The sequence below is a fragment of the Halichoerus grypus genome, chromosome 7, assembly GCF_964656455.1.
Source record: "Halichoerus grypus chromosome 7, mHalGry1.hap1.1, whole genome shotgun sequence".
NCBI classification, from domain to species: domain Eukaryota; kingdom Metazoa; phylum Chordata; class Mammalia; order Carnivora; family Phocidae; genus Halichoerus; species Halichoerus grypus.
In genome coordinates this window covers 46,919,938-46,942,380 of record NC_135718.1, presented here as the reverse complement: position 1 = coordinate 46,942,380, position 22,443 = coordinate 46,919,938, and the positions used below count along the sequence as shown (strand labels likewise).

The window sequence follows — 22,443 nt, the reverse complement described above, 5'->3', positions numbered from 1 at the left end:
TCTTTCTTTCTTTTCTTTTCTTTCTTTCTTTCTTTCTTTCCTTCTTTCCTTCTTTCTTTTTCTTTCTTTCTTTCTTTCTTCTTTCTCTTTCTTTCTTTCCTTCTTTCCTTCTTTCTTTTTCTTTTCTTTCTTTCTTTTCTTCTTTCTTTCTTTCCTTTCTCTTTTCTTTCCTTCCTTCCTTTCCTTCCTTTCCTTTCTCTCTTTCTTTCTTTCTTTCCTTCTTTCCTTCTTTCTTTCTTTTCTTCTTTCTTTCTTTCCTTTCTCTTTTCTTTCCTCCCTTCCTTTCCTTCCTTTCCTTCCTTTCCTTTCTTTCTTTCTTTTCTTTCTTTCTGACTTATTTATTTATGTGAGAGAGAGTGAGAACTAGAGAGCACACACACACAGGGAGAAGGGGAGAGAGAAGCAGGCTTCCCGCGGAGCAGGGAGCCCGATGTGGGGCTCAATCCCAGGACCCTGTGATCAGGACCTGAGCCGAAGGCAGACGCTTAACAACTGAGCCACCCAGGCATCCCACACTGTGCTTTTCTTGGAGCCTTCTGGCCGGGGCAGATGGCGGGTCCTCCCCATTTCCCTGCATGTCCCCATGACACAGGGATCATGGCCTTGAGACACTCATGCCACTCAGCCATCCTTCCTCCATGAGGGTCACAGCCCCTAGGTTGCCCCATGCGTTGGAGCAGCCAGATTTCTAACCTACATGGCCCCTTTCACCACACTGTTGCCCGAAGGAGGTCGAGGTTGGGGTCCGGCATGTTTCTATCCCAAAGAGCCAGAGCCAGAATCACAGATAATTGAGCTTGGAGGAGAACGAGGAGAGGAAGGTGGATGTGTCCCATGCGGCCTCTCACAAGGACACTTGTTCTCTCCGTGGCCCCTTGGACTGAGAGTTTTCTGCAGATGGAGTCACACTGTTTCTCTCTCCTAGTGAAATGTCTCAAGAATACTCCAGCCTTCTTTGCTGAAAGGCTCAACAAGGCCATGAGGGTACGTGCCTCCCACGTGCAGGGATCTGGGCAGGGGGTGGGGGGTGGGTGTCTCCGCCCGACCTGTGACCCCGCCCTTGCTCAGGGCAGAAGGCGCAAGGAGAGCCACCCCTCAGCCAAGAGGGCAGAGGGCCCATGGGCGGGAAGGTGGGACAGTAAGGAGGCCCATTGCTCATGCCCTTGGTGGATTCTCTTCAGGGAGCAGGAACGAAGGACCGGACTCTGATTCGCATCATGGTGTCTCGCAGTGAGATCGACCTCCTGGACATCAGAATGGAGTATAAGCGGCTGTACGGCAAGTCGCTGTACCACGACATCTCGGTACGGCCCTCAGGGGGGTTGAGCGGGCTGCCTCCTGCGGGCCTCCCGGGCCACCCCCTTGTCCCCTGTACCTCCCTGCTCGGAACTCTGGCCGCCTTGGCCCCTGCCGTGCGCGGGCGTCTTGCCTGTGGGCTTTGTACTTGCTCTCCTCAACTTCTCCTGGTTTGTCCATTCGCCCCCAGACTCTTAGAAGCTCCTGAGGGCAGGCTGGGTGTTGACCCTGCTGGCGCCCCCCACCCTACGTCCCCAGCACCCACCACCCCTGCTGCTCAGTAAAGGAGGGGAGGGGGAGTCCTAATACCAGCCTCAGAGAAAATGCAGGGCCTCCCCACCTTGGTACCCGGTCACCCTGTGAGTCTGTGACCTTTGGTGAGGACTCCCGTCCCGAGGTGATGAGTCCTTCTGTCACCTGGCCGCACGGCAGAGACAGCCCTGGAAGCACCTGGGCACCAGGGCTCTGGGGTCATTCGGCCTGCAGTCCAGTCTGGCTCTTCTCACTTGCTGACTGTGTGTGACCTTGAGCAGCTTCCTTACCCTCCCTGAGCCCCAGTGCCATCATCCCCAAGACCAGGGTAACAGTAGTCCCCCCAGGAGTTCGGGAAGTCTTGCGCGAGGCGGTCCTTGTCAGGCACCCGGTGTCACGCGCGTGTCGCAGAAGCGCTAGCTTCGCTTTTGCCCCCGTGCGCCGGGGCCGGCGTGACAGAAGGAATTCCTCTGTTAGGGTCTGAGCCCGTGTGAGCCGTGAAACCGGAGTCACCACAACCAGCCTCTGATTTCTGGCTCCCTCAGCTTTCATGTTGGGCCTCTCATGGAGAACAGCTCATCTCCATTTTCTGGCTATAAAACTGCTGCTGTTCATCGCAGAGGATTTGTAGTTATTCACAAAGTGGCTTCCGTGGGCCCGTGGGCCCGTGGGCTGCTGGAAGAAGCTACAGGCCTCGCCCCCGGGGACGGCCGTGGTGGGAGGAAATGGTCAGATGTTAGCTAAGCGTCGGGCTCATGGCCGGCTCGGTCGGTAGGGCGTGCGACTCTTGATCTTGGGGTCATGAGTTCAAGCCCCACGTTGGGCATAGAGCTTTCTTAAAAAATAAGTAAATAAAAAATAATATTTAAAATAAATATGTATATTTTAAAAGAAGCTACGTGCACTCTGCACTTCTGATGGGATGTGACAGAGTCAGGAGGAGGAGAGGTCGGGGTGAGCTGGGATGCCCAGATGATGACAGTGCCGTGCACGGACGCTCCTGTCACAGTAGACTACGCCCCAGAGCGCATGTCGTACGGCGTCACGTGCAGCCTCAGTCCAGCACAATGAAGACGCACTGAGAAAAGACCACCACGAGTTAGCCCTGAGTTCGGGGCTTGGAGGGCTGTTTTAAATTTTGCATGTTTGTTTATTTTTCAAATTCTGGCTTTGATCATTGGGGTGAGTGCAGCTGTCTTCTTTTCAGCAAGGGCTTGGGGAAGCTGAACCGCACGCCCCGCGCTGGGTTGGGGCGCCGTGACGCCACGTGCGTGGGCCTCCCCCACCCTGGGGCCAGCGCGGTGGGGAATGCCCCCCCTGGAAAATCCAGAGATAGGAGGCCACAACTGGCCACAGCTCCCTTCACTGATGTTTTCCTTGTTTCTGTGACCAGGGAGACACTTCGGGGGATTACCAGAAGATTCTGCTGAAGATCTGTGGTGGCAACGACTGAGCTGTGACTGGTGGCTCACACTTCTGTCCACCTGCCAGCAACAGCGATGCCAGGAAAAGGTCAAAAGAATGTCCATCTGTTTCTAACAAATCCACAGAAGAGCCCCCCAGGTGTCCCAGTGCAGCCCGTCCATCAGTAGAGCCTTGGCCCATCCTCCACCTCCGCCCTCCTCTCCTGCTCCGCACATAGTGCTCGTGCTGTAGGACCTGGGTCCCTCTCTCAGGGTGCCTATCCCCCCGCCAGCCCTCACGGCCGCTTGCTGCTAAAGTAGACGTTTTATTCCTTGACTCATGCAGTCAGTCCCTTTGGCTTGTGGCTGAGACTCTTGGCTTCCTATTAGTCATGTAATTTTATATCTTTATTTGGAGACACCTTTTTTTGACAGTCCTTGCCAGACAGATGCATACAAGTCTTTGCTGCATACACATTTTGGGTGAGAGGTTGGCGGGGGAGCGCCGTGTTCTCAGTAAGGAGTAAAAGGGAAGACCTTTAACGGTAATCTTAGCGTCTGGTGAGAATGTGTCCTCAGCTTTGTTATTGCCAAACTCACTTCACTCCTTAGAGTTTTCTTAGGAAAGAAAAAAGAAGAAGGAAAAGGCCAGAAATCATCTGTTCCTTCTTCCATGCAAAACCATGAGAACAAAGCCAGCTCCCTGCCAGTGACAGGGTTTCTTGTAATTTGGAATGTGCCTTAAACCTGAATGTCAATAGCCAAAAACTTTCTAAATTAAAGTCAGCCAGCTCTGGAACATTTTGGAAATGTTTCCCTGGTGCCAGTTTGTTTTCTTCTGCCTCATGATCCTGCCTGTAGCTCAGGGTTCTGGCCTTAATATCCAGTGAAAATTTATGTGACTTTAAGTAGAAACTTATGCTCAGGAAACTCTGAGCATAGGTCATTTACGGAAGCCTGGGTTGTAAGGAATGAGAAGGGAGGTTCCTGAAATCCATGCTCGGGGCCCAGATGCTAAAGAGGTGTGTGGATTTTGCTCAGATGCGGGCGCGGTGTAGTCCACCAAGGATGAGGTAGGAAGAGTGCAGTCCTTCATCCGGGTCCTGAAGAAGAGGCACAGGCAGGAGGGCATATGCATGACTCCTGGGGTAGGCCTCATGGCCGGATGCTGGAGAGGAGGGTGGGGACAACCCAGAGAGGCACAAGACTGGTGCCTCCCCCCAGGGACCCTTTGGTCTGAGAGGGTGCTCCTGGCTGTGGTCCTGGTGGGCCTTTGGCCCCTTGGCTGGTGGTGGGTAGGAGAGGGTGAGTCCAGAAGGGGCAGAGTTTCCAGACATCATTGTTCTGTCCAGAAGCCTGGAGCTTGCCTTGCTGGCCAGGGGTCTGACCTCCTTTGTTGGGAGTTTAGAAAGGAGAGAATTCAGGGACTGAGGTGGGAGATCAAGCCAGCTGGCAGGGACCCCAAGGAATGGCTTGTCCCCAGAGTAGATGTCTGCCTGGGAATACCCCCCTCACTCTCCCCTGGACATACAGAGAGGAGAGGATAGCCCAACGGCATGGGGCAGCCATGAGCAAGACCCTAGCCTGCTCCACCTAGACCCACCCGCCTGAGCCAGAGAAGTTGCCATGGGCACTGGAATCGATGGTAGGCCCCGCTCTTCGCTTCAGGTCCCCCTGCCTCCATGCCTGCAGCCTCTCGAACAAGACCCTGCATGCTTGGCTGAGGGCTCCCCTAGGGCAGGCTCCTTGCTCTGGGGTGCCAGGTGGGCCCTGCCTGGGGGGATGGACTGATTGGCATGATAACTTGCCACACACCCGGGCGGACCCCGGCAGACTGCTGAGCTGTGCCGGCGCCCACATTCAGCCCCTCTCTAGGGAGACTGGAGATGTTCTGTGACATTCCTTTGCCTCCTTGTCTCACCAGAGGCACCCTGGTGTCCAGTGGGCAGTTTCTGACTGTACATGCGTTTACTTTGGTCCTCAAAGAGTTTTCAGGCATTTGATTTATTGCCAACATTTAGGTATTGAGAGATTCTATATTTTTTTAAAAATCTGGAATTCTGGCTTCTCTTGAAAAATTAAATTCTGGCAATCCTGCAGACCAGGAGCTGCTGAAGCCAAGTTGCAGCTGCCCCCTCTAAGCATAGGCTCTGTGTTGCCACAGGCCCTACCACTCCCTGTTGCATGTTACCTATTTGGCCCCTATAGGCCTTTAGGTTTGAGACCCCTGGTCCACACACTTGGGGACCATCTGTGTTCACCCTGGTCCGGGTCCTGGTTTCTCTCTACCTTCCTGTCCCCAAAGCTGCTCTCTTGGTCATGCCCATGGGACCCAACCCATAATAAGTATGAGCTGGAGGACAGCATGAACTTTTCACTGGGTTCTCTCCAGGGGTAAAGGCATTTACTGCCTTCCAAGGTCAATGGGAGGTTATTAACTCTGTTTATTATGCTACGGACAAAAAAGATGGGGAGGGAGACCTTCAACCTTACAGGTCATCTCTTTCTGGGAGAGAACTACACTGGGTGGTGTTTGTTGTTGTTGTTGTTGCTGTTGCTGTTGTTTGTTGTTTTGCTTCCTGGAGGCGTTAGTCAAGACCAGTTCTTGCTACACATTTAACATCACTTCCAGAAGAACTACTAGAGGATGAGATACCAGGTGAATTGAGCCCTGAGTGAATTCTCAGCAGCTGTGGGGCACTGGAAGGAACATTGTGTTAGGGGCAGGACCGGGACTAGGGTGAGGCAAACGAGTCACTTGTCTTGGGTACAAAATTAAAGAAACAATCCTTGCTGTATATTGGGTGTATAAGGGTGCTTACGTTGTGGATGGGGAAATGGTCCTCAAGTCGTGGTTCTCAAACCCTAGTGTGCATCAGGATCATCTGAGGAGCTTGTTAAAATGCAGGTCCCTGGGCCCCAACCTCACAGAGCTGAGCAGGCCTGGGGGTCAGGAAACTGCTTCTGTATCCTGCTTGCCTTGTCATTCTGATGCTGATCTAAATGCCCCTGAGCTGAGACAGAACTTCTGAGATAAAGGTGTTCGTTCACACAGAGGGCAGCAGGTGAGGTGGAGGCAGCCTGTGTTTGGAATTCAGTCAGGTGATGGAAGATGGGACAAGTCTACTCCCAGCTTTGGAAAGAGGGATTTGAAAGACGAACCTCTGCAAATGCCCATGGTCAGGGCAACAGCTGGGTGACCATGCCATGTCCCTCCTCTTGCTTTGGCGAGCAGTTACAGCTCTAGCTTAGGACTTAGCCCCTTTTTTCTGCTGTCAGTTCCTTCCTGCCCTGGCTGATGGAAGTGGAGTCAGACTTGGAAACAGAAACCAAGCTAAATCATCACATATGATATCTTCCCCAGGCAGATAACAGCTTAAATTTTCACCCCATCAAACCTGAAAGCTCCCCCTGGCTGTATTCCTTTAAGAGATAGGGACATCATTACTCAGTCCTCTACCTGGCCCCTTACAGAGACCTTCTCAGTAAAAGATGCAGTCAGTGAAGCCCTCGGCTCTACAAGGGACTCCTACCCTCAGCCCTCACTCCTTGGAAAGCTCCCCTTGGCCCAACACTGGTGCCCGCTCTAACCTGGTTCCTTCCTACAGTAAGAGTTGACATTGTCCTGAAGCAGAAAGAGCACCAATCTGGGAGTCAGGTATCCTGTCCTGATCTCAGGTCAGCCACTGATTGCTCTGTGACCCTGAAGTAGTCCCCTCTTTGGGCCTTTGTTGTCCCTTTGTAAAATGAAAAGACAAGATCAAAGCTTCTTAAACTTGAGTGTAGTCAGCAAAAACAGTGGAGTAGGGACCTCCAAAATGTACCTCCTACACAAAAGCAACAAATAAGATGGCAAAAACTGTGAGAATCAACTTTATCCAAACTCTGAAAACTAATGGAAAGTCTGCAGCAACCAGACAAACGCCTGAGAAAAAAAGCCTCAGTGAGAGGGTTTTGTCAGAAACCATGCAGGACAGAAGGCAGTGGGATGACCTCTTCATTGTGCTGAAAAAAAAAAATGTCAACCAAGAATCCTACATCTGGCAAAATATTCTTTAAAGATGGAGACATGAAGACATTCCTGGATAAACAAAAATGGAGATGGTTTGCTGCTAGTAGACCTGCCTTAAAAGAAACACTAAAGAAAGTCCTTCAAGCTGAAATGAAAGATACCGAGCAGGAACTCAAATCCACATGAAGAAAGAAAAGACATTGGTAAAGGTAACTGCTTAGGTAAACATAAACATTACTATTAATATATTTTTTGATTTGTAGCTTTTTTTTCCTGTATGATTTGAAGATGACACCAAACAACATTGTTTTGAAAGCTCTAGCCAAAGCAATTAGGCAAGAAAAGGAAAAAGCATACAAATTAGAAATAAGTAAAACTTCGTATTCACAGATGACATGATCTTATGTAGAAAATTATAAATCATATCTACACTAAAACTAGTAGAGCTAATAAATGAATTGGGCAGAGTTGCAGGATATAGGATATATGATCAAAATACAAAAAGCAGCTGTGTTTCTATATAGTAGCAGTGAACAATCTGAAAATTAAATTAAGATCCTGGGTCCTCAGTGGGTTAAGCATCTACCTTCGGCTCAGGTCAGGATCTCAGGGTCCTGGAATGGAGCCCCGCATCAGGTTCCCTGCTCAGTGGGGAGTCCACTTCTCCTCCCCCTCCCCCCCCCTTGCTCCTGCTTGTGCTCTCTTTCTTTCTCAAATAAATTAAATTTTTTTTAAAAAGGTCCTATTTATAATAATATCAAAAAGAACAAAATATTTAAGGATAAATTTAAGTTAGTGTAAGACTTGTACACTGAAAAAAAATACAAAACATCCTGTGCTCATGGATTAGAAGACTTAGTATTGTTGACATGGCATATAGTCTGCAAATTGATCTACAGATTCAATCTAATCCCGATAAAAATTCCAGCTACCTTTTTGCAGACTTGGACAAGCTGATTCTAAAATGCATATGGAATTGCAAGGGCCTGGTCCCAAATAGACAAAAAAAGTGTTGGAAAAAGTCAGGGATCTCACACTTCTTAATTTCAAAACTTAAGCTACAATATAAAGCTACAGTAATTCAAACAATGTGATACTGGCATAAAGATAGACACATGGATGGGACAGAATTGAGAAACCTAAACATCTGTGCTTAATTGATTTTTGACAAGGGTGCCAGAACCATTTGATGGGGAAGGAATATTCTCTTTAACAAATAATGCAGGAACAACTGAATATGCACAAGCATAAGAATGAAGTTGGATCCCCACCTCACACCATATACAAAAGGTAATTCAAAATAGATCAAAGAACTAAATGAAACAGCTAATGCTATAAAAATCTTAGAAGAAAACAGGAATAAATATTCATGACCTTGGATTTGGCAATGGATTCTTAGATATGACACCAAAAGCATAAGCAACAACAAAAAAATAGATAAATTGGGCTTCATCAAAATTAAAACTTTTGTATTTCAAGGTACAAGAAAGTAAAAAGACAAGCTACAGAATGGGAGAAAATATTTGTAAATTGTATATCTGATAAAAGCCTAGTATCCACAATACATATAGAACTCTTACCACTCAACAACAGAAAGACAACACAATTTTAAAAATGGGCAAAGGAGGGATGCCTGGGTGGCTCAGTCGGTTAAGCGTCTGCCATTGGCTCAGGTCATGATCCCAGAGTTCTGGGATCGAGTCCCACATCGGGCTCCTTGCTCAGTGGGAGCCTGCTTCTTCCTCTCCCCTCCCCCCTGCTCATGCTCTCTCTCTCTCTGATAAATAAAATCTTTAAAAAAAAATGGGCAAAGGAATAGACATTTCTCCAAAAAAGACAAATGGCCAAGAAACGCAAGATGCTCATCATCATTAGGCAAATGCAACTTAAAACCACAATGAGTTACCACTTCACACCTAGTATGATGGCTATAATCAGAAAGACAGATGGTGAAGATGTGGAAAAACTAAAACCCTTATGTACACAGTGTTAGCGGGAGTGTAAAATGGTATAGCCGCTGTGCAAAAACAGTTTGATGGTTCTTTAGAAACTTAAACATAGAATCACTATTTGACTCAGCAATTCCATCCCTAGTTAGAGACCCAAGAGAAATGAAAACATGTCTACACAAAAACTTGTACATAAATATTCATAGCATTTATAGCATTATTCATAATAGCCAGAAAGTGCAAACAATCCAAATGTCCATCAGTTGATGCGTGAGTAGAATGTGGCATATCCATCCAATAGAATATTACTCGTCTATAAAAGGGAATGAAGTACTGATACAGGCTACAATACGGATGAAACCTGAAAACATTGTGCTCAGTGGGAAAAAAATTTGACACAAAGGCTACGTATTGAATGATTCCATTTATATGAAATGTCCAGAAGAGGCGAGTCCATAGAGATAGAAATATTAGTGGTTTCCAAGGGGTGGTGGGAGGGGAATGGGAAGTGACTGCTTATAGGTACAGGGTTTCTTTGGGGGGTGATGAAAATGTTCTGGAATTAGCGTACAACTGTGTGAAGCCGCTGAATTTGTGCAGTTTAAAAGGATTAAAATTCTGAAATTTATGTTGTGTGAATTTTACCTCAATAGAATACTTTTAAAAACTGCACACAAATTTGCACACATATCCCCTGGGGATCTCACTGAAATGTAGATTCTGATGCGGGATCTCTGGGTTGGGCCCCAAATTCTGGATTCCTACCAAGCTCCCAGGTGACGCTACTGCTGCTCGTCTGTGGCCACATTTTGAGTGGGGAGGCTACTCTGAGGGCCCTTGCACTGTGTCACCTTAACCTGGGCCTCAGGTGCCTCAGCTCTGAGCCCACTCCCGCCCTGTCTGCCCCCATAAATAGGGAGGGCAGCCCCACAGGCCGCCTGAGGTCTCCCCGTCTGCGCCCGCAGGAGGACCTGGGCCTCAGGGCCTGGGAGTAGATGGAGAAGGGGCTGTGGCTAGAGGGGTCACTGCCAGCAGACACGGGGGGGCCAGGGGAGCAGCTTTTATTTTGCACCAAGCTGAGGAACGCAGGCCCGGAGGCACGGCTGTGTCCTCGGAGGAGAGCTGTCCCACAAGTGGGTCACTTCCAGGTGCTGGGCAGCTCAGGCTCCGGGGCTCCAAAGCGATCTGAAAGAGAGGGGGCAGCTCGGGAGTGCTGCATGCCCCTCCCCGAGCCCCGGAACTCCTATGCCAGGGAACACAAGGCACAGGGAGGGCGCCGGGGGCAACCCCCTCCGACGCCCCATCAGAGGGCTCTGTGGTGGCGCAGGACGGGTTCCCTGCAAGGGACGCGAGAGGAGCCCCGGAGCTCTGAGGCGGGCACATGGCGTCCCGGGCAGTGCTAGGCCAGACCCACGGGAACTGCACCAGCCCTTCCAGAAGCCCTGACCAGATGCCGGGCTGCAGCGCCCCCAGGCGGGGGTGGGGCACAGAACTCGCGGGGTGAGCTGGGGGATGCCTCCCCACTCGGCCCCTGGAGGAGGCGACGCCTCTCCCGGCTTGTCCAGGCCACACCTGTGCGGTGGTGGGCAGCCATCCCCAGCCCGAGCTGTCCCCTCCGCTGCGCGAGCCGCTCACCGTCTCCGAGGAGGTCGGGGGCGGGGACCCAGGGCCCGGGGGGAAGGTTCCAGGCCAGTTCCTCCAGCTGAGCCAGCAAGCCTTTCACTTCTGCCTCCAGGTGCTCCACTGTCTTCTCCACCGTCTAGAACAAGAGAGATGGAGCGGGGCGTGGGGGGAGCGAGGGACAGGAGGAGTAGGGCACGAGAGTGGTGCCAAGTCTTGCTTCAACAGCCACATCCTAAGGGACACCTGGCAGCCCAGTGGGCGCAGCAGGGAGAGAACTGAGTGCCAGTTCTGAATTTGTGCGGCCTCTCGGGTCCCCAGATGACAGAATCCGAGGGCTTCACCCTTTAAGACCGCTCCTGGCTCTGGCACGAAGCGACGCACTGCCTCAGTCACACAGCCAGGCGCGGAGCAACCTTGGGATTCCTTTTTCCCTTTCCGGACTTCACTGGGAGCCCACATTCTTTTTGTCGCCCCCGCCCCCTGGTGGCCACTCTGCCAAATGACAGGTTTGGGATTTTGAAACGTTCTTTAGTCCGCGTCGGCGTTCCTAACTTCTTCCTGAATGAACCCCTTTAGCAGTCTGGTGAAACCTACAGACCCCTTCTCAGAAACACACTTTAACTGAAAAAAAATAAAGCATATAGGATTTCCACGGACCCCAACTGCGTTAAAACCTTATTCAAGTACTAAATATTAAATCTTTGATGTAAAAATGTATGTATTAATTAACTCATTAAATAACATGACCTAACATCAGGTCTAACAACTACTGTAACTTTGACAGGCTGATTAGGATGAATGATATGTTGATATATTCACAACAACTATAATGGGATGGAATTATCTGTGATTTCTATTGAGAACAAAGTCACAGTACTGGTAATACTACAATGGTTTGTTGTCTACTTATAATGAATGGGAATGCTAAATTTCAGTTAAAGGTTTGTGAAAGTAAAGTGTAAATCTTTACAGACCCCAGTGTTACAAACCATGGCTGTGTAACAAAACCCAGTGACTGAATGTCCACCGTCTCAGTGTGTAATGACGTGGAGATCTCGAGCTGGATGGAAGCAAGGTCCCTGCAGAAGCAGAGTCTGTTGAGGGCTGGTGAGTCTAACAGCCCTGGTAGGGCAGGGACATGTTTCACACGGTGGCCAGGGAGCAGGATTGGCTTGGATTTCCCCCCATTTTCCAAAGCAAGCTTCTCCTGAGCCCTAGAAAGCTACCAGCCTGGCAGGTGGTCCTGAAACTGCGTGTCCTCCCAAGTCACCCTGATTACCTCCTCTATGACGTCTAAACGGTCGTGGACAGCCATGTGTCTGTCACACCCTGCGTTCCAGGCCGGGTCTCCACGGGAGGGCACAAAGGGCTCAGCAGCTGTGGGAAAACAAGCCTTGTCACCATTTCCTATACACTAGAGACCCCTGCAAAGCACTGGGCTCCACGAGGTGGGTCCTGAAAACAGTTACAAAGAGAAGCAAAGGGAGGCTGAGTGTGGGTCAGGGCGTGAGGATGGGGCTGCCCCAGTCACTCACTTGTCTCTATATGGCCCTGGTCACCTCCATAGCCAGGTGGGCTTCTTCAAGGAGGTGCTGCCTGAACTCTGTAAGGTAAGGAAGGGGGGAAGTGTTCCCGCCAGACAGAATGGCGTGTGCAAAGAGGGAAAGGCATAAAATGGCACGGTTCTGTGCCCAAACCCTCAGGGGGGTTGGGGTGGCTGGAAAGTACAGGGTGGTCGGGAGGAGAGTGAGCATGGACACAAAGCCGGCTGCCCCAATAAACAAACCTTATTTGGGGGTTTATTTCAACAGAAGAGTCACGTGGTCATATACGAATTCTTTTACAGACAGAGAATGGATTGGAGGGATTTGTCTGTGAAGGCAGGGAGTTATTGCAGTAATCAGTGTAAGAAGTTATGAGGCAAGGCAGTGCAGTAGGAGTAGAGAGGATGAGGAGATATTTTAGCCATCGCATTGACGTTGGTGACTAGTTAGTAATATCGGACATTGGATGAGTAGTTACTGTGTACCACATAGTACGCTAAACACGTGTGAACTCAATCAACCTTTACAACCACCTATTTAAGATCCCCAGTTGATGCACAGAGGGGTGAAACGCTATGTCCAGCGTCACACAGTGAGTAAGTGGAAAGCCTGAGGTTTATCCTGTTCAGCTCTTGGTTCAACACTTTTCTCCCCAACATTGGTTCCTCCTTGGTTCTTCTGGCACCAACCAGTCCTCCGACCAGAAGTCTCAGGGCCCTGGTTCTGAGCTCAGGTTTCAGTGTTGGTGGCCCCGAGATGCCTATAGGGCATCAGAGTTGGCTGGAACCTTGGAGAACCCTGACACTCAGGAAGAAGGCTACTGCCCCCGAAACGAAGCAAAGCAAAGAGCTTCACTGAGGATGAGGCGGTCAGCATGGGCTAAAGCAGCAGGGAAGTCTAGCGAGATAAGGATGGAAAGACAGAGCAATGAGAAAGTCATTGCTAAATCCCACCCCAGCATTGTTCGCGGAGTAGTGAAGGCAAAGCAGAGTCTAGATGCCGTGGGACGAGAGGGAAAGAGAGGTCCAAAGGTAGAAACTGGGATCCTGGGAAGCTTGGCTGTGAAGGAAGGGAGATCAGATCACATTGTCTACAGAATGTTTCTTGTTGTTGTTTCTGTTCTTTGAAGAAACAACCACACTGACAGCCTGAAGGACAGTAGAGCTGAGGAGAGGACAGGCTGGGAACCCAGCAGTGTGTGGGGGGGGGATGGAAGCAGCGCTCAAAGGAGGGGAGCGGGCAGCAGAATTGGTAAAGGCAGACCTCTCCTCAGAGGGCCAAGAAGTAGAGTGAGTTCTCACCTGCTGGCCTCTCTTCACTCTGTAAAGGAAGAGGGGAATCATTGGCTGGAAATGCATGTTGGCTTACGAAAGAGGAAGCTAGTTGTGAAGCTTTCAGGAATTCTGTGTGTGGGGCTATTAAACACAGCCATGAAAATGGGAGGCACGATGAGAGTATTTACATCATGGAAACCAGCAAATGACTTGTTTTTGTCTTCATCTTTGTTTTTGCGAGCCACTTTATCAGCAGACCACTGGGGGGGGGGCTCGAATACAGAGAGGGCTTCAAAAGGAGGTGAAGAGAAGGAGGAGGCCTGTGCAGAAGGACCCCACACCAGGGGGAACGCTGGAAGCCAGTCCCCCAGCGAGCTGCCGAGCAGGCTGGGTATAGAGTGGCCAGGACAGGGGGCTGGATGGAGTGGAAGCTGGGGGTCTGACAGTGTGGGGGAGAGCAAGGGAGCAAAGGATTGATGATTTGACCAGCATGGAGTTAAGGGGATGAGCTCTGGAGTCTAGCTTGGATAAGGAAGGAAAGGGGGCCAATAAGAGGGCCAATAAACTGGGAGAAATGGAGGAGCTGACAGGACTGGAGGTCTTGGTAAGATGATGGAGTAACAGAAGGAATGAATGGTGACAGACATTGCAGTTTCGGCTCTGAGAGGTGGAGCAGCTTCCTAGTGACAATATCAAGGTTGTGGTCATGGATGTGGGCATCTGAGGCCGAGTGGGGGCAAGAATTATTGGACTTGATCTATCTAGGTGCAAAACTGTTGTAACTCTAAGACCCTGGTGTTGGCTGGGTTGCCCAAGGGGACATACAGAATCGCCCAGAAGGCTGGCAGATCTTGAGGTAAGGACAGAGATGGCGAGCCATTTTGCTGGTGATGAACGCATAACTCTGGGAGGTTGAATGACCTGCCCAAGGTCACATGGTCAGCAAATGACTGGACTCCAATCACCCTGGCCCTCTCTTGACCCCACCTCAGCAAGTTGGCCTTCCAGAGCTCTGCCAGAACCTCCCACACACACACACACACACAATCCTGAGATATTCCTGTTCCAACTCTATCTGGGTCCCAACTCTTCGATGTAGGGATGAGAACCAAGAGCAGAGACAAAACTTCCTTCCACTATGAGCATCTTTTATGGAGAGCAATTTGTTTCTATATTCTCCTTTTCATTATTTCCCTCCACTGAACTTTGAAAAGCCTCTTCAAAAGACAATGGTCTTGTTGACTTTGGGGAGGGGGCAGACATGACAGTGGTACTTTGGTTATTTTTTCCATCTATGTGTGGCTGGAATGAGTACTGGTTGTTTTTAAAAGGGAGTCTTTTAGAGATCCATACTGAAATACCTAGAGATGAAATGCTAGGATGTCTTGGGTTCACATCAAAGTAATCCAGGCCCGGGAGTGGGAGGAGACATGGGTAGCCAAACAAGATTGGCCAAGATGGATAATTGTTGAAACTGAGTGATGGGGACATGCGAGTTCATTCCACTCCTCTCTCTACTCTTGTATATATGATTTGAAATGTTCCATAATAAAAGCCAGTTGTCTGATGGGGTTGTTAGCAAAAAGCAGAAGCCATCGTGGGCCGCATGCGTGGATGGGAAATGTTCAGGATGAGGGAAGGGGCGGCCTGAGGGACCCCACCTGGAGGGCTGTGCTCCGTTCTGGGCCTTTGAGAGGCAGAAGCAGAGCTAGAGGCGGCTGTGGTGAAGGGACTCGGAAGCTTGACTCGTTTGTCTCAGCTGAAAGAACCGGGGAGCCCAGCCGAGAGAGGAAGGACTCCCTGGGGGCAAGAAGAGCTGCTCTCACCCACAGGGAGGGCTGTCCGTGAAAAGGGGGTCTGCCCAGTGGGGGTGTGGGTCCACACACACCCCTCCGGCCCAGGCTCTCCCCGGAGCCACGCCTGCTCTCTCCCAGACCCAGCTCAGGCGGGAGGAAGCAGTCTGACCTGGCTGGCCAAGTGTGAGGATCTGCCAGCCCTGTAAGTCATGAACAACACGAGTCTACTCCCCTCCGCGGGCCTAAAACATCCTGTTTTCGACACATCTGCAATGAGGTCTAACTTGGCTCCAAAACCCCTCCAGGGAAAAGGATTGGCTGAGGTTGCTCTCCGCATCGCACAGCACGAATCCCTCACATCTGGACAGGACTGCGTCCTGGGCTCCGCGGCACCAGTGTCCGTGAGCTCATCTGAGGGAGAAAGCCGGGGCGGGGCCCTCACTCTGAGCCCGCACTGCTGCTCCCTCAGCCAGCCGGGCCCTCACCCCTGCACTGACCTCTCCGCGCAAAGGGCCGGAAACACCCAGGAGACCCCCGTTCTCGCCCTGCCTGGCCACGAATCGCTGTGGGCCTGTGGGAAACTTTCCTCTCCTCGCTGAGCCTCTGCCGCCCCCTTGCTAACACGGGGTGGGGAGGCCTGAGGCACTGCCCCCCATGTAGTCCATGCGGGATGCCGGTCTGTCTTGCTGAGGGGCCTCATAAATTAGCTACAAGGACAGAGCTGGTGTGAGTCAAGGACAAGCTGCTTCTTGGACCAGAAGCCCCCACAAGGCACGAGCTGGCTGTCTTCCATGTCTTTGAGCTCCTCCGTGGGAAGGGGCTCAGGGTGATGCCTGCTTCACGGGGTTGTTGGGGTGCTCACGAGTGGGGAAAGCTGCAGGGTGGCCGTGAGCGTGCTTGAGGAGCCAAGGCTGTGGTTCTCCATGTTCCCTTCCTTCCTGTGCTCCCGCCCTGCCCCAGCCAGTTGGGAAATGGACCTTCTTGGAGGCCGGGTTGTTTTCCCTGGCCCAGCTCCCACTCAGGGCCTATGTGCACCCTGGATGGCGGCCATGGGTGGAACACAGTGCTCTGGTGAGAGCAGCCTGCGGTGGAGGCCGGAGGCCCCGCGGAGGTGCTGGGCTCACTTCTCCAGTTAAAGAGACATGGCCACCGGATCCCCATCCTCTGAGGCGGGAAGTAGGGCCTCTCCCCCATAAAGGCATAGGAGACCTTTTGTATCTGGGACTTAAACACTAAGAAAGCACGTACAAGTCAAGTGATTTCTGTGACAACACGTAATTTCTCAGAGGCGACCCTGAAAATTGCCGTGACTTCTGAATCATCGAAGACACTCCGCTTTGACCAGTGATGTTTGTCACTTAGGGGTTAACTGTATTTGACCACATACAATATAACAGAATAATAAAATTTACCACATACAATATTTGTATTAAAATTTGTGATTCATTTAAAACCATCAGTGGTTTTTAAACTTATTTTTTAAAGCAGAATATTATTTTCAAACAATTACATGAAGAGCTCCAATAATGTGGAACTGCTCTGCTAAACCAAGAGAGAGAACCTTGAGCCCCTCAAGAAAGAGCTCAGATTCTGAAGCACGTCTTGGTTTTATTTTGGGAGAGACACGTCCTCCTGTCTTCCTTAGATCTGAGTCTTGCTGATCACTCTGAGAGCACATCAATGTCATTCCAGTACATTCAGTATCTGATTATGGTAGGTAAGCTGGGCTACTATCACAAAGGGCCCCCTCAACTTTGCACGTGTTTATTTTTTTTCTCATGTATGAGTTCAGAGGTAGACTGCAAAAGCCCACAAGGTGGAGGAGGTCTAAGAAGCCATCCAGAATGAACCTCTCTCGGTGTGCCGTGAAAAGCACACAAGGCTTGGTGTTAGAGATGCAGTCCCACCTCTGGGCTTACTGATGGTGCTCTTTGCCCCTCCTACAGAGAATGAGGGATCTGCTCCGCCAGGTCTACTTTGCAGGATTGCTGTGTTTGCTACTTTGCACGATTCAAGGGAATCATGCACTTGAAGATGCCTCGGAACAGCCAAGTGATGTGCAAATGCCCTATGGGGCAGCCACCAGGGGAGCTGAAGATGGAGCAAGGCGGGGATTGCTCCCCAGGGTTCCTCCTCTCCACATGGAGCCAATTCTCTGCTGGATCACTTCAACCAGTTCTCAGGATGAGACGCATCTATTCTAGGAATAAACCTCTACAAGGGCCCAAGGGATGTTTGGGAGGAACTTCTCCAACAAGGACACAGAGGGCTCAGTGCTGACCCGGCTCTCTGTGCTCTCTTAGAAGCCAGTCCCCTCACTGGACTCTGTTTCTTCACCTTCACAACAGGCATAACCATACTTTATATTGGAAGTTACTATGGATTAGTGATCGCTCATGATGCACCAAGCTTTCTGCTGAGTGCTTGTGTACATTATCTCATTTGATCTGTTAAGAGCTCAGTACTCTTACCTCCCTTTTTTACAGATTAGGAAACCAAAGATCAAAGAGATTGAATAACATGCCCAAGATTACACAGCTGCTAGGCCGTAGGGATGGGATTTGAATCCTCCCTGCCCAACACGGTCTATACTGTGCACTAGCTGTGATGTGACCCTTTGTAAGTTAAGGGGCTCCTATCTTGGGGTCTCAGCTGCCTCCTGTGTAAGAGGGAGAAACTTAGCATGTCTGACTCCATGTTGCTTCTATTTCCCTTGCCACTGTGACCTGTAGCTTAGAAACTCCTGCTTTGCCCTGCACATAGGCATGTTAATCATTAAAGGAATTTTGCTTACAACCAAGATTTACAAAAACTGCTTTCTTACCCGAAACCTACCTCACTGGAGGAGGCACAGAAGTACGTACAGAGTTGACTATGCTATGTTTAAGATTTACAGGAACGATGTGACCAGATTCCTACACGCAAAGATCAACTGACCAAGGACAAAGAAGTTACATGACATTTTCCTTTTTTTAAAAAGACTTATTTATTTATATTAGACAGAGAGAGAGTGGGGGTGGCGGGGCAGAGGGAGAGACAGAATCTCAAGCAGACTCCCGAGTGCAGAGCTCGACACAGGGCTCCATCCCAGGACCCTGAGATCCAACCACCTGAGCCAAAATCAAGAGTCGGACGCTTAACCTACTGAGCCACCCAGACGCCTCGACAGGACCTTTTTCAATGCAGACATCAGTCATCTTTTGACTCCAATCCCCTCCCACTTCCCCCTCTTCCTAACATAAAAGAAGCTCAACTCTCATCCTCAGACAGGTTGTTCTCTGGGACAATAGTCCACCATCTCTTCGTTTTGCTGGCTTTCCGAATAAAGTCACTTTCCTACCCCAACTTCTTGCCTCTTAACTTACCGGCCTGTCATTCGGCGAGCAAACAAACTTGGACACAGTTACAAAATGAAGGGTTAGACAGGAACGGGGCCAAGGGGATCCGTTCACATGACATCTTTGCAGCTGTCTTGGGGCCCCCCAAGAGCCCAAATGTGTGCCTTGGATCAAACTGTCTTTAAGTGGTTCACTCCCACAATATCCATTTGTGTAAGAAGAATGCCATGACCCTCACAACAGCCCTTCAGCATCTTCCTCTTTCACTCGAAGCAGAAAGCAGAATCCCCATGGAAGACAGATGGCCATGGGGACTTGGTAGGCAGTGAGAGCACGCCCAAAGGCCCCCAAGGCATGGGTGACAATTGGTAAAAGGACCAGGTTCTAGGACTTGAGACCCCTCTGATAGGAAAACAGGAAAGGAACTCAGCAGAAACCTTAATTTTTAAAAAGGGCTCTATAAGTATCACAAGCAGTTTGCTTCCATCAATACATAAAGAGTTTTTTACAGACCAATACAGTACCACAATTGAGAAGTCTAAGACAATTCACAAGAATTTGTAGAAATGACCTGTATGCATTTAAAGAAAAAGCCCAACTTCAGTAGTAATCAAAGCAACAAACCATCTTAACGTATTCTTGCATAACAGCAGATGTTTCTAGATCTAACTACCAGTTTATAGACAATACGGGGGAGAGAAGAACATTTAGAAGACTCCTGGCAGATACAGTCAGCTGAAATCTAATGTGGAGAACTTTATAGAACAAACAGCCCAGTTGCTTCCACAAATACATTTTAAGGAAAAGAGGGGGAAGAGAACTTACATATTAAAAGAAACGTAACTGAAATATCAGCCAAAAGCAATGTGTGTACCTTATTTGGATAAAACAAAGCCAAATGTAACAACATGACATAATTAGGGACATTTAAACATTGATTGGATATTTGATGATATTAAGAAATTATTGTCCAGGGGCACCTGCGTGGCTCAGTCAGTTGGGCGTCTGACTCTTAATTTCGGTTCAGGTCGTGGTCTTGGGGTCGCAGGATCAAACCCTGCATCAGGTTCTGCGCTCAGTGGGGAGTCTGCTTGAGATTTTCTCCCTCTCCCTCTGTCCCTCCCCCTGCTCGCTCTCAAATAACTAACTAAATAAATAAATCTTTTAAAAAAGAAACTATCGTCCATTTTTTAGGGTGTGATAATGGTATTGCAGGTATGTTTATTAAAAGATTATTTATCTTTGGGGCGCCTGGCTGACTCATTTGGGAGAGTATGTGACTCTTGATCTTGGGGTCATTGAGTTCGAGCCCCACACTGGGTATACACATTACTTAAATAAATAAAACTTAAAAAGAGGGCGCCTGGGTGGCTCAGTCATTAAGCGTCTGCCTTCGGCTCAGGTCATGATCCCAGGGTCCTGGGATCGAGCCCCGCATCGGGCTCCCTGCTCAGTGGAAAGCCTGCTTCTCCCTCTCCCACTCCCCCTGCTTGTGTTCTCTCTCTCGCTGTGTCTCTCTCTGTCAGATAAATAAATAAAATCTTAAAAAAAAAAAAAAAAACTTAAAAAGAAAAGATTACTTATCCTTTAGAGATACTTAAGGAAATGTTTATGGATGAAAATATATGATGCCTGGAATTTCCTTTAAGATTATTGGAGGGAGGAGAAAGAATGCGGATGACAAAGGAAACAAGACTGGCCACGAATCAGTATCGCTGAAGCGGGGTGGGAGGTACATGGGGGTTCACCATGCTCTTCTGTCTTTACATCTGAGAGATTTCATAATCAAAAGTTAAGAAAAACAATGGTAAATTGTCTGAAGTCTGAAAGATTCTACATAAAAATATGTGAACTCAGGGTGAGATTACATTAACTTTCCCCCTTTTAAAAAAATCTGTAGCAAGGAGCGTGCATAATCAGAAAGGAAGTAATATTTGAAAAGGGTTTTAAATTAAAGTATATATACCAGTCACGACTAAAGGGGCCGCAGAAAGTGGGCGGCAGCCAACTCCTCCCTCTAGGGGAGCACAGACTGGGCTTTGTGCCCTCAACTCCTGGAGGTGGGGACTCGGGGAGGAGGGGCGGGGGGAGGAAGGGGGGAAAGTAGGGGGAAAGAAGGACCTGCACTGTGGGTTCTGTGCTGTGAGGAGGCGGTTGTTGGTCCTCCGTCATTAATAGGTGGGGAAACTGAGGTTCAGAGAGATCAATGAAGCTGAGGGGATGAGAAGGGGAGCCAACCTGCTGAATTCCATGCTGGGGACTTCTTTCATTCAATTCCTGCAGCCAGCTCTCTGGAGTGGGTATCATTTTCCCCAGCTTACAGAGAAGGAAACAGCCTCCCAGAGGGAAGGCGACTCACCCAAGAAACTCAGCCAGGGGCTGCCCAGGATCAGCACTGGCCTCCACCCTGCCCCTGGGCACTCACTCCCACAGTGGGCTGTGTCCTGAAAGGCCCCAGGGCAGGAGCCTTCCGTCCTAGGGGCAGGGCACTTCACCTGTGTGATTCACATCCTCTGGCTCTGGGCTGATGGGTGAGCAGCCTGGCAGGGGCAAGGGCCCCCCTGAGGGAGTAGGAGGCCTGGATGCCTGGTGAGGCCTCTGGCTCGGAACCCCTGGGGAGACCTGAGCCTTCCCCTCACCTATACTGCTGGGATGAGCACCAGCTCCCACTAGCTGAGGACTGCATGAGACTCTGGGTAAATGCGAGTGTGGCTTATAAACTGTGAAGTACCACACGATGTGCAGAGTCTCGGGGTGGTGCAGTGAGCATCTGTGTGCAAGAAGTCTATCTGCAGGGCGCCTGGGTGGCTCAGTTGGTTAAGCCACTGCCTTCTGCTCAGGTCATGATCCTGGAGTCCTGGGATCGAGCCCTACATCGGGCTCCCCATCCTCGGCGGGGAGCCTGCTTCTCCCTCTCCCTGCCACTCCCCCTGCCTGTGCTCTCTCTCTCTCCCTCTGTCAAATAAATAAATAAATAAATAAGGCTCTCTGCAGCCGCCCCATCTGAGCCTCGCCTGAGAAGGGGCAGCACTAAGGCTGTTGTCAGGGGAGGGGAGAGGGGACGGTGCAAGGCAAGGCCCCCAGCGGGGTGGAGAACTAAAGGGCCTCTCCCTCCTGCACCCCAAGCTCCCCAACCCCCCATCACCCAAGGCAGCTCAGGCCCTCAGGGAAGATCTCTGGAAGCAGGGAGACTGGCCTCCGCACCCAGACCGCAGAGCCCTCCGGGCCGGCCAGAGGGCAGGTGAAGCCGTGGCCTCTCTCCTGGGGTCGCCTGCCTGCCCGCTGGCCGTGCTGGTCCAGGCCTGGGTCATCGCCTGCCGGAACTCGGCTTCTAAGGCAGTGCCGGTAACCCCAGGCCTGGGGGCCTCTGCAGACCCTCTGGAGGCAGCTGGCCCCGGGGTACTGGCGGGATGTGTGCCCACCCTGCAGACTTAACCTCCCTCCCTGCGATCCTTGCCTCCTCTCTCTCTCCTCGGGGCGTCGGGTCTCCCCACTCTTTCTCTACCTTTCGGTCGCTCTCACGTCTCTGTTCAATCCCCCCCCCTCCCCGGCCCGTCCCCCCTTCTCCAGCTCTCTGCTCTCCCTCCGGCTCGGTTCCACCCCCGGCCCGCCCGGCCCGGCCCCACTCACCGGCGGCGCGGAGCAGGGCGAGCCCGGCCAGCGCGCAGAGCAGGGGCCGCATGCTGCCGGCCGGCCGAGCGCAGCGCAGCGCAGCGCAGCGTCTGCCCCCGGGGCCCGCGCCGGCCCGCCCGCAGGAAATGCTCGCCGCCCGAGCCAAAATTCCTGGGCGGCTCCGGGCTCTCGGGCTCGCGCGATCCGCCCCCTCCGGAGACCCCGCGGGCGGAGGGGCCGGCGTGCCAGCCTGGGCGCCTCCCCAGCCGGGCCCCCCGCCCTCCCCAGGCGCCGGAGAGCGGGAGGGGGCGAGGCCTGGGCTCCGGGCCACCGCTCCCCTCGCC

At 50.9% G+C, this 22,443-nt stretch overlaps 2 protein-coding genes across 2 annotated transcripts in view; one reads left to right on the top strand and one right to left on the bottom strand.

Moving 5' to 3' along the window:
* ANXA11 (annexin A11) overlaps window positions 1-3,765 on the top strand; it is a 41,739-nt gene extending 37,974 nt beyond the window's left edge. Inside the window, exons 13-15 of the mRNA XM_036089829.2 lie at window positions 926-984; window positions 1,182-1,304; window positions 2,942-3,765. Of these exons, the coding sequence (XP_035945722.2) occupies window positions 926-984; window positions 1,182-1,304; window positions 2,942-3,001 (242 nt within the window). The 3' untranslated portion in view covers window positions 3,002-3,765. The remainder of the gene's footprint in view (window positions 1-925; window positions 985-1,181; window positions 1,305-2,941) is intronic.
* Window positions 3,766-9,098: 5,333 nt separating this feature from the next.
* PLAC9 (placenta associated 9) lies at window positions 9,099-22,336 on the bottom strand. Its single transcript, XM_078077512.1, has 4 exons — window positions 22,118-22,336; window positions 11,815-11,912; window positions 10,548-10,671; window positions 9,099-10,097 (listed from the first exon to the last, which is right to left on the bottom strand). Exons 1-4 carry the CDS (start codon window positions 22,167-22,169, stop codon window positions 10,051-10,053), a joined length of 321 nt encoding a protein of 106 aa, XP_077933638.1. The 5' UTR covers window positions 22,170-22,336; the 3' UTR covers window positions 9,099-10,050.
* Window positions 22,337-22,443: the final 107 nt, after the last annotated feature.